The 11,759-nt window shown below is 38.4% G+C and overlaps 1 protein-coding gene across 3 annotated transcripts; it reads right to left on the bottom strand.

The window, feature by feature from the left end:
- Positions 1-3,947: 3,947 nt before the first annotated feature.
- Positions 3,948-11,481, bottom strand: LOC127864599 (uncharacterized). 3 transcript variants are annotated; one of them, XM_052404361.1, is made up of 3 exons: positions 11,364-11,479; positions 9,910-9,980; positions 3,948-7,258 (listed from the first exon to the last, which is right to left on the bottom strand). In XM_052404361.1, the coding sequence occupies exon 3, from the start codon at positions 7,253-7,255 to the stop codon at positions 5,066-5,068; it is 2,190 nt and encodes a 729-aa protein (XP_052260321.1). In that variant the 5' UTR covers positions 7,256-7,258; positions 9,910-9,980; positions 11,364-11,479; the 3' UTR covers positions 3,948-5,065. The 3 variants fall into 3 exon arrangements, with proteins under 3 accessions (XP_052260321.1, XP_052260320.1, XP_052260322.1); XM_052404360.1 differs by lacking the exon at positions 9,910-9,980 and having other exon boundaries at positions 11,364-11,481; XM_052404362.1 differs by lacking the exons at positions 9,910-9,980; positions 11,364-11,479 and adding an exon at positions 11,146-11,283.
- Between the last annotated feature and the right edge of the window lie 278 nt (positions 11,482-11,759).

Genomic DNA, 11,759 nt, shown 5'->3' with positions numbered 1-11,759 from the left:
TATTAAATAGGCGAAATAGGTTCAAGTGGCAGCTAAATAGGCTAAAATGAGCTTAATAGGATGTTAATTTCAACATTCGTACTAAACTTGCTAAATAGGTTAAACAGATTTAATTGGCTTACTTCACACACGTAAACAACAAATTATGAAGCACATGTGCATTGGTGCATGAATAATTAAAAAACTTACCAACCACTGAGCCAGGAAGCACATGATGAAGAAGCTGCTGGATTCAGGATGCTGTCCCAATGATATTATACAGATTAGTGGCCATAAGAAAGTAAACGCATCATAAACTACAGCGACATATCTCTCCAAACAAATGTCCAAATATTGTATCAGGCACTCGAATTCCGAAAAATATGTCTCGAAACACCATGCACACGAAAGCATCTCCATTTCGAAGTCTTCGTCTGAATCCCGCACAAAATCAGCTTCCAAAGGAAGTCTTCGCAGCTGTTAATCCATTTATGCATAGCGTTTAGAAAAAAGGCATTGGCAAATAGCGCAGACCCAGATGAGACGCCGCATGATGCGGCGTCTCATCAGGGTCTGTGCTGTTTGCTTAAAGGAATTTCTGTAAGAAATATTCTAAATATAGAAATAAATATACTACTGCGGCGTCTCGTCTGGGTCTACGCTGTTTGCCAAGGCCTTTTTTTCTAGACGCTAGGCATTAAAGGGTTAAATTTAGTATGTCGTTTACGAAGTCACAGTATGCCATTTCAACTTAGGGGGATTTTACAATAAGTTGTATTTCCGAATAACAAGCTTCTTATATTTAAGTTGTATGAAACACTATTGTTCTACAGACCGACCATTAAAAAGTGAGCTTTTTTCACAGCGTCAAATAAAATAAATGCGTTGCATTTTTAAAGCAGACCACCTATACAAATAAATAATTTCGAATGTCAATACTATAGCCGAAATACGGGCATGTGTTTCCTGTCAACAAATAACTAGATCTATATTAAAATTTTGGCGAGGTGGCAGTCTACAACAATCTAGGTGTGGTGTTTCCCAAGTACATGCGTATATTGGTAGCTTAATTTCTGTTAAGATTGTAATTTTGTATACGCTGTGGAATGATACCACGAATTATAAATACATTTATCAATGAAAACTCCATGTATACATTTGTACTTATTTAATTATGAGCATATAACATAATTTTTAAACCATGGTGCATGATTTGAGATGAAAATATGAAAGAATGGCATTACCTACATCCTTTTATATTCAAACGTTTATATCCATTTGTATGCAATATTTTACGACCTATTTGATATGTATACTGTGACAGGCAATTTGATTTTAACATTCCTATTGTGTTTGTCTACAAGAGAGACCTTACAATTCTCGGATGCAATAAAACAAATGCAAAGTTGCGTTCAAATTTCGAAATTTCAAATTTGCGGTTTTATAATTATGTATAGAAATAGCTGAAGCTAATTAGATACCCGCTAACCCATTTATGCCTAGTGGACTCTCCCATCCTTCTAAATTGCATCATTTATTTCCCAAATTAGGGATGTCTAGTATATTTATTTCTATATTTAGAATATTTCTTACATAAATTCCTTTCAGCAAACAGCGAAAACCCGGATGAGACGCTGCATCATGCGGCGTCTCATCAGGGTCTACGCTGTTTGCTAAGGCCTTTTCTCTAGAAGCTAGGCATTAATCGGTTAAACGAGAGGCGATTTCGCAAGTCACTTGGGATTCACGTGAAACCAATTAATATGTACAAAACAACGCTTAAATTTGCTTATTTGTTTAATTGAACTATCAATGACTTTTTTTAGGAAACTGGCACTGGAAGTCTCCATTTCAACTTCAATTCATTCTTCAGCAACTAACGGTCATCTATGCACAATTCACAAGTATAGGAACAACGGACACACTCACGGACAATAGAAGGCTACAGCATAAAAATGATCCCCTTTTTATATTAAAGTGACATTATGGGCATTTTTCACCGTTGACTTGTGATGAAAAGAATTAATTAAAATGTGGTAACTGACCAATTATCTGCAACTCATCTTGCTTCCAGTTGTTTATAAAAAATATATATCATATTCGATATTTTACATGACTGTACAGTCCTTTAAGTCGAGCGGAACTGTCTTTTTATTAGGATCGGAGTTAGTGTTGGTGTGTCGTATGAATAGATATCGTTGCAGGAAAACGAATCATTTCTGTCGCCAGTTGTCAAACGAAAAGCCACACAACTTATTTGGCATAGTAAATTTAAGTATAAATAAGAAACATATTTTATCTATGCCAATTAGAATATATCTGGTGGTTTGCGCTTTAAAATTTAAAAATAACCGCGTGTGTCAAAATAGAGAAAAAATAATAAATTACTTGCTAACTAGGCTAAAGATTTAATTTTATCTATGCCAATTAGAATATATCTGGTGGTAACAAGGTAGAAATCCGTCTTTTTTTAGCGTTTGTCGAAATGGACGTATACGTATAGAAATCCTACTTTTTGTACGAAACGAAAGTACGGTTGATATTCAAATGCGTTATTTTTCTCATTCCGGGATATTGTTTTAGTATGTTGATGCTGCATTAACACATATAAGTGTAAATGAAGTGAAAACACCAGAAATAAACAACGAGTGCCATGGGCGGGTCCAGGATTTTTGGTTAGGGGGTGGGCGGGATATTGAAAGATTTGCTGGGGGTCCAGGGGGCCGTTAGGGCCACTGGTGGGAGCAGGGCCAAGCCCTGCTAGGGGTCCAGGCGGCAGAGCCTCTCAGAAACTCCACGAGATTGTGTTCGAAAAAGAAGAAAAATGAGTTTAAATAGGTTATTTAGATCTAGTTAAGTGTGAAACATAAAATGAATTTATTTACTTTGGCGATTTTAGGGGGAGGGGGGGGGGGGGGGCGTACGCCGCGGATCACCCTATGGTTGCGACAGACACCTTTAAACATAGCATATACTTTTAGATGCGCATTATGTCACTTTAAGGTTATTTACTCAACACTTTCAAAAGACTATGCTGTAAATGTAAGTGTTTATGTACCTTCAACGTGCCTGCTGTATGCTTGAAATTCTTAAGTGACAATATGTTGGCATGTAAAACACAACCTCGAACTGTATGACGTCATGTGAAATAATCGAATTATTTTGTCGATGTCGAATGAACAAGACATATTGTTTTCAATGTTAGTTAAAGTTATTTTGGTATGTGTGATTTATTTATCGATAATAGCGAAAATACACGTTTTCGAGGGCATGATCATCTGCGGGCGCTCTCAAGATCCGTTCTGCGCACTAGGGCAGTAACGAATTTTTCGAGGGCCCGCAGATGATGATGCCCTCGAAAACGTGTATTATCCCTATAATCATTGTGCATGCTTTGATGAGTGGCACAATTCACGCCACATGAGCTCGATTTTGATTCACTGCATCAAAGCGGTCGAATAACAAGCGAGGTCAAACGCTGGAAAAAAAATGCAGCTATATCACTAACGTTTGTTTTTATTAATAGTTGACTAGTATACTGAACATGATAAAGGTAAAGAAAGGTCTCAAACAAATGGGCCAACCGACGAAATAAACAGAGAAAAGCATGATTTTAAAACAGACTACAACCAATTGTATATGTATCATATCTGATTTATTTGTACATGCGCCGTTTTGGATTTATCAGTTCTCGCGTACATGCTAACTGACTTTACGTATTTTAAACATAATATTGTAACCCTTAATCAATACTATGAATAATAAAGACACATATATATTTATGTATATATATATATATATATATAATATATATATATATATATATATATATATATATATATATATATATATATATATATATATATATATATATATATATATATATATATATATATATATATATATATATATATATATATATATATATGTGTGTGTGTGTATATTTGTAAAAATGACAGAGGCATGTCTTTTAATTTAAGTATACAATCTATACGTATCAAAATGATAATGATATATAAACAATTATCACCACATATCAGATGTGAGATTATATTTGTCTATCTAGATTCCATAGCACTTCACAGAAATGTCTATTTGACTGTCGGACGCACTTTATGACATTGGAGCCAAAATTGATACTATTATAGACCGGAGAAGAACATTCTTATTTATAAAGAGTGCTTGTATTAGGAATTCTAATACATGGATACAACCCGGATCGTTTCCATTTTGGGAGCCAATCGGAAGGGGCCACTACTCTCGGTCTTCAGTCTGATATTGATTTCTTATTTTGTAACAACGATGGGGATATCACGATATTGTGGGGAGACTGGGAGGATGGGAAGACTGGGAGGATGGTAAGACTGGGAGGATGGGAAGACTGGGAGGATGGGATGTTTAACTACTGATGTTTCATGATCAAACCACTCCTCCACAACAGTTCTGGCTACTTAAAGTCCGATGGGACTCACCAGAGTTAGATACCTGGCTGGTCCATGACGTACACGTTAGGAAAGATTTTGGAAAAGAACTGTTGAGCTCAAAACGATGGAAACATGAACTCGAGTCTATTGTTAAATCTACAGTTGAGGTAACCAACTGTGGGCCTTCTATGAGCTGGGTACCCAACTGGGACATTGTACATGCAGTTCAAATATGCAAACCTCTTCCTGAAATACTACACTGGATAGACAGATGTAGAGGTGGACACTGGCCGCCTGTCAAGCTACTTGAGGCTGCACGGGTCGCGCCGTGTTTCCTGGTACCGGCCGGGCATCCAGACAATGATTACAAGAGCAAAGAATGGCGACTATCTCCGAACATGATAGAACAAATGTCAATATGACACAAATAAAATGTTACGTTGTTTTAAAACTAATAAAAAATCTGTTTTTGCTAAAGTAGCGGAGAGTCTACTACGGAGTCTACTACGAACTACTACTACCACCACTTCCACTACCACTACTAAAGTTTCGAACTTTGCCGAGATATTATAGGGACACATTACTTATTTAATGTATATACTATAACGATGGAAAAATGTTCCTCTAATACCATGTTTAATAGAAGTTTATTAAAAACATAACTATACAAGCCCCAGTAGCCTTAGCAGACGTGAAGCCGCAAGATTATCATCCTGTCTAGCTGTTAGAGAGATCGCGTAATAACCCAAAGCACTATCAAAATCGCGTTCCACCTCGCAACAGTACCCAATCATACTCATCGTGGTCTCATAGTGATGCATTTGCTCGAAACGTTCCGTCCTAACGTACGTCTTCAAACAGCTCAATGCCGTCTCTTGTCGGCGCCGTTCGCCGAAGCGCCCGAAGGTCAGATACTGAAGAAAGTACATAAAAGGCCGCGCGTCAAAGGCAACCCATGTAATTTCCTTTGCCTTGCGATTCTCACATTTGATCTCGGTTAGATCGGATCTTGAAGTGTGTTCTGCTGGAACTAACATGCCGGGGACGCAGTAAAACTCGAAATTATTGAAGCGCAAGCAGTAGGCGATGTTGCTGGTGAGTTTCCCCCCGTACCGGAAATCCTCAGTCAGATACTCGTGAACTGCAGTTTCATTAAACGTTTCAAATGTCCGCCCACACCCGCATACGGCTCTAACGGTGACGTCATACCTTCGTTCTACGTCATCCAAAAGTTTGGCCGCGGCGCGCAGCTCCCCGCCGCAGTAATACATGGCGGCCATTTTTAAACGACTAGAAACCACGTCCGAATCTAGCGACAAAACAAACGCCTCCATAACTGATTCCGGTAAGCCTTCCGGTTCTACTGCGACAGCGACCTCTATACTCAGTATTCTAGACGCAGCAACTGTAGCGACTGTGGAGTAGAAGTGTCGCTCTAGCCGAGTGGCAATATATTGCTCAAACACCGTACCCCCGTTTATGAACGGTCTTAAAACGTCAAATTTGCTTTGAAGAAAATCTATGTATTGAAATTCGTCGTCGAAATGTTTGTGCATATCATCAGCTAAACTTAATCTCATGTAATTATATATTTGTTTATTCAGGTGATTCTCAAGCATACGCGTAAAGGCGAAGCGGGAAACACTGCCGAAAATCTCTGCATTTGGTCTTAACATTCCACCGAAAAACGCCGTCATTCTGTACCCAAAGTTGTCAAGGTCAATATGAAATAAGCCGATGACGTTATTGTCAATTAGCTTGGTTACGTAATTATAAAGTTGAGTTTGTTCCATGTGAGACAGTTTTCCTTCAAAAAGATTCACACCTTGAACAATAAAGTGCGGGCAATAATGATGTTTCAGCCATAATTTAATATCATTAAGGCATATCAGAAGACAAGCCATTACATTTTGTTTCTGCCATAGACTCTTCGGAGTTCTTTCTAAAGCGAAAAATAACGCCGTTTTACAATGAAAACTTGTAAAACCTTTCCCGACGATCTTGCGAAAGAGGGATTCTTTGATCATTTTCAACAACACGTAGCACTGTAACTGGACGGCGTTTAAACTAAACATTAGATGACGCTCTATCAGACTCGGCGACAGTCGCCACTCTATCATTTGAAAGTCGCTATCGTGTGACCCAACGGGCACCAGAAAACATTCACACCGCGACGAGGCCGCCATTACTTCCGGTGAAGGCCACGTGTCGATGCCTCGCGGTTTGCTTAGCCATCGTTGAATTTCCGGCACAGGTTTCGTATATTTGAACGCCATCACGAAGTCGTGTTCCTGGAAAAACGACACAGCGGGTCCGTGCTCGTACATCCGGGTAAAAGACGCCGATGGTCCCGTATCAACCATCTTTAAATGTGACTCTAGAATGGCTTTTTGCATCGATGATTTGTTAATTTGGTTACTCAAAAAAATGTTACCCAGTGGTCCCCTCACGTGAAAATCGCCATCCCAATTAGACAGCGCCACCGGTGATTCTGTGCTAAACACCTGGAGTAAGTAATGTTGTTTCGTGGTTGTACTCTCTTTACAAAGAAGGTAGTTATCTCGCGAGGTTTTCCAGTCGACCGCAGAAGTCATAATGTTAGCAGTACATTCACATTCCAGCAGGTCGGTATCTGACCTAAGCCCGGGGGTGTTGGTACCCTCGGTCTGGCTCCCGAAGTGGTAGCACTCAAAACTGAACCCGGACATCCGGCGGCGAACCGTCTCAAGGGCCTCCATGTGTAAGAACACGTCACGCCTCTTGCTGATGACGTCATCATTGATCCCGATGTCGTCGAGTACGCGTGCAACACGCTGCGACAGGGTGTGGTCGCATCTTGGAGAAAATGCCATAATCTGAATGAAATAATTAAAACCTAAGGTCAACTATACATGAAACAAGAGGGCCATGATGGCCCTGAATCGCTCACCTGACTCATTAAGATCAGATGAAAACTATGACCTCTATTGTCTACACAATGTTTTTCTATGATTTGACCTAGTGACCTAGTTCCTGACTCTAGATGACCCAAATACAATCCCAATCCAGATTTCATCAAGATAAACATTCTGACCACAGTTCATAAATATTGGATGAAAACTGTGACCTCTATTGTCAACACAAGGTTTTTCTATTTATTTGACCTAGATTTTTACCCCAGATGACCCAAATACAATCCCTCCCAGATTTCATCAAGAATTCTGACCAAATTTCATAAAGGTTGGATGAAAACTGTGATCTCTAATGTCTACACAAGGTTTTTCTATTATTTGACCTAGTGACCTAGTTTTTGACCCAAGATGACCCAAATAAAATCCCAACCCAGATTTCATCAAGATAAACATTCTGACCAAATTTCATAAAGATTGAATGAAAACTGTGACCTCTATTGTCTACAGAAGGTTGTTCTATTATTTGACCTAGTGACCTTGTTTTTGACCCCAGATGACCCAAATACAATCCCAAACCGGATTTCATCAAGATAAACATTTTGACCAAATTTCATCAAGATTGGATGCAAACTGTGACCTCTACTGTCTACACAAACAAATTGTTGACGGAATGACGCACGGACACACGCAGGCACGCACGCCGGACATCACACGATAACATAAGCTCACTGTGTCACTTCATGACAGGTGACCTAAAAATATGTGTCGGAGATAAACATGAACAGTTGTGGTTAAAATCCCATAGAAACAAGGGCTGTTTGTAAAACATGCATGCCCCCCTATATGGGCTATAAGTTGAAGTAGCAGCCATTGTGTGAATACGTTTTTTGTCACTGTGAATGGTGGTGGTGGTGGTGGTGTAGTAGTAGTAGTAGTAGTAGTAGTAGTAGTAGTAGTAGTAGTAGTAGTAGTAGTAGTTGTAGTAGTAGTAGTAGTAGTAGTAGTAGTAGTAGTAGTAGTAGTAGTAGTAGTAGTTGTAGTAGTAGTAGAAGTAGTAGTAGTAGTAGTAGAAGTAGTAGTAGAAGTAGTAGTAGTAGTAGTAGTAGTAGTAGTAGTGGTAGTAGTAGTAGTAGTAGTAGTAGTAGTAGTGGGTAAAAGTAGTAGTAGTAGTGGCAGTAGTAGTAGAAGTAGTAATAGTAGACGTGGTGGTGGTGGTGGTGGTGGTGGTAGTAGTAGTACTAGTAGTAGTAGTACTAGTAGTAGTAGTAGTAGTAGTAGTAGTAGTGGTAGTAGTAGTAGTAGTAGTAGTAGTAGTAGTAGTAGTAGTAGTAGTAGTGGTAGTAGTAGTAGAAGTAGTAGTAGTAGTAGTAGTAGTAGTAGTAGTAGTAGTAGCAGTAGCAGTAGCAGTAGCAGTAGCAGCATTACAAGACCAATACTTAAGAATGATCAAATGGGAAAAGGTAACATAGCACCAGCAGTAAATATGGGGCTCATTTACAGGTCAGATTTGGAATCTCTGCTGTAAAATGAGATTTTGAATGAATTAAAGGGAGGCAAATCTGTAATAAAAAGAACATGCATAAACCGTAGTTGTTTCCCTTGTTTGAACCATGCTAAATCCTTACAAGTTTGGAAAGAATTGGATGAAAAATTTGGACTTTATTGCATAAACACCATTTTCTCAATTCAAGGGGAGGTAATTCTGTACTTCATGGACCAATAATGCTAATTTTTTGTAGGGTTCGTGTCCTCATTGATATAAAGACACTGTGCAAATTTGGAAAGGATCGGACAAAAAATGTGGAAGATTTTTGAAAGTTTTCACAAAATAGGCAAAAACGAATAAACATGCAAAGTTCAACGAGCTCCTGCGGCCATGTTTTTTGACGAATCAAATTTCTTTGAACAACTTTTTCAGGGGAGCCCTCAAAGGTCATCCCTGTGAAATTTTTTGAAAATCTGATGAGCGGTTTCTGACAAGAAGATTTTTTAAGGTTTTTACCATATATGGTCATGGCGGCCATCTTGGTTATGTGATCAAATTTTTTTTAACAATTCTTTTGTCCCATGACCTAGGGATGCTCCACATGAAATTTAGTTGAAATTGGCTCAATGGTTTAGTAGAAGAAGATGTTTACAAATTGTTTACGGACGGACGGACGGACGGACGGACGGACGGACGCCGGACGCAGAGTGATCACAATAGCTCACCTCGAGCTATCGCTCAGGTGAGCTAAAAAGAAGAAACTTATTCTTATGAACATTGCAAAGACCAAAATACAAATTACCGCTTTGAAATCCGTCGAATAATGACGATTTGAGTTTTTAATGCCTATTTTGTGATTACAAAATAGCGTGCGATGTTTCTGGAGTAAATAAAAGTATCGGTACGTACACTACCGTACATAAAAGTATATATTTTATTCGTACCAAGTAGTTTTGAACATATAACATAACGTATATGTATTTCTTATAAAAGACGTAGATTTTACTAAAATAAACATCATTTCAAATGATGCTTAACAACTAGACAACTAAAGAAAAACAAACAAACAAACAAGCACATTACAATTGTCTAATTGTAACGTAACAAATATCATTAAGAAGCACTTTACACACGGTGTAGATGCATATCGGTGGCCTTTCTGTCAAAATGATGCCCCTCTGTTCATTCTTCGCTGCCTCTCTGTCATAAACAAGAACAATGGATGACCGTTATTCACAAACAGGCAAGAAAATCTAAAATTAAAACCCGTAAACACATTTGTGCATAAGTATTCCGCAGGTCCAAACACTTATCACAAACTCTATCGACGATGGAATGATGACGAGGGTGGTGGAACAACCGTGCATACATGCCACTTTGATGACTTTTTAACATAGCTTTTCCGTAATATGTCAAATACCTAGTATCATTGATATCATCTTTATGATCCAATCTTTACGTTCAATGTATGCTATAAAGTAATTTTCATCAATTTTACTTAAAAAATGCCTACTTTCGCTATCGTTGTGGCACGAAAAGTCTCTCGATCGGCTCACTTTTCTGGTGTATAAATGCTGACTTACTCCAGCAATGTTCACACAGGTCCATCAATCTTTACACATGTCAGGGGCGTAGCTGCTATTAGGCACAGCTTGCCCGGGACTACATTTTTTGAAAACATGAACAAAATTAAAATGCTTCAACTTCGAAAAACGCATTAAAATGTTGACCCTGCGGTCTTAGAAATCTGCATTTCATATTGACATAATCCTTAGACAATGGATTCTGGTCGTGTTCAAAGGACATATCATCCAATTATAAAATCTACTTCTTTCTATGTGCATAGATTCTAGCTCGCTTCTTTTTACGTGACTTGCTGTTACAAGTTTACATAGATCTACATGTAGATCTACATGTCTCCCTTTCAACACTACAGTAATTTGTAATCGATTTTCGTTGGATTTTTAAGAAACATTCCGAATGATGTTTATGACCGCGGAAATTTAAAATGGAGCACTTGCCCCCGTATCCCGATCAATTGACTAAATCCGGGTCGGCTCGGTCCCTTAATGCCGAACAAAAACAAAATTTAGTTCTCTGACATTGAGATAAAACAGTAAAATATCAAAGAAAAGCAGGCCAAAGTCTTATATTTTCTTATCTTCTTATTTGTCTAGATATGTATTTAATCTCACCACAGGCGTTATAGGATTTACAAAATTTCAGGGGGAAGGACCCCCGGAACCCCCGTTTTATGTATTATATCCGGGCCTACAGCTCAAAAAATGCTAGCCACGCCCCTGCATGTCCAGCAATAACATGCCGACATACTTTAGTATATCACATGTATTAAAACTATACGTACAGGTGAAACGAAAGCCGCAATGACGACAACAGGCGATGATAAATCATTCTAGCTACCAGTTAATGAAATTAAAGAAATACATCAGTGTATTGTCAGTGAACTCACTTGGGAGATATACGTGTACATGTCAAATAATGAACTGTCGCAACGAAACTAGATGCAGTGACTGAAAATAATTCACGATAAGCCGAAATCACAATACAAACGCAAATATGTACCTGTGATGTTGGTTGTCCACTGAATTCCATTCACATAAGCAAATAATTCGTGTCTGTCCAATAATACACAAGTCAAGCGAGCCTAACCCTAATTTAGATGAATCAAGGGGAAATACTCCTTCGTAGGTTACATACAAGTAAACATAAACCTTTCTCGCGATGGCTTCCCCTGCAGGGTAATGCGTTATAAATAAACGTTTCAATAAAAATTGTCGTCATATGCGACTTAAAACTAGCAAACAAAACTAATGTCAGCATTTTATTTCTCTCTCTTAAACCTATCCATGAAAATGAACCAGGAATGCGTAATAACACGTTAACTCGCTTATAACGATAACATCGAACGATGTTTCAAGTAAATTAGAAAGACAAAGTTTTCGACGATACCGACATGTT

The sequence above is a fragment of the Dreissena polymorpha genome, chromosome 1, assembly GCF_020536995.1.
Source record: "Dreissena polymorpha isolate Duluth1 chromosome 1, UMN_Dpol_1.0, whole genome shotgun sequence".
Lineage (NCBI taxonomy): Eukaryota > Metazoa > Mollusca > Bivalvia > Myida > Dreissenidae > Dreissena > Dreissena polymorpha.
The sequence above is the reverse complement of the archived record's forward strand: the minus strand, read 5'-3'. Positions and strand labels throughout refer to the sequence as shown.

Coding starts and splice junctions, on each gene's coding strand:
- LOC127864599 (XM_052404360.1), bottom strand. CDS start 11,393: ATGGAATTCAGTGGACAACCAACATCACAG. Junction 7,259..11,363: donor GTGGACAACCAACATCACAG/GTACATATTTGC, acceptor TATTTCATTCAG/ATTATGGCATTTTCTCCAAG.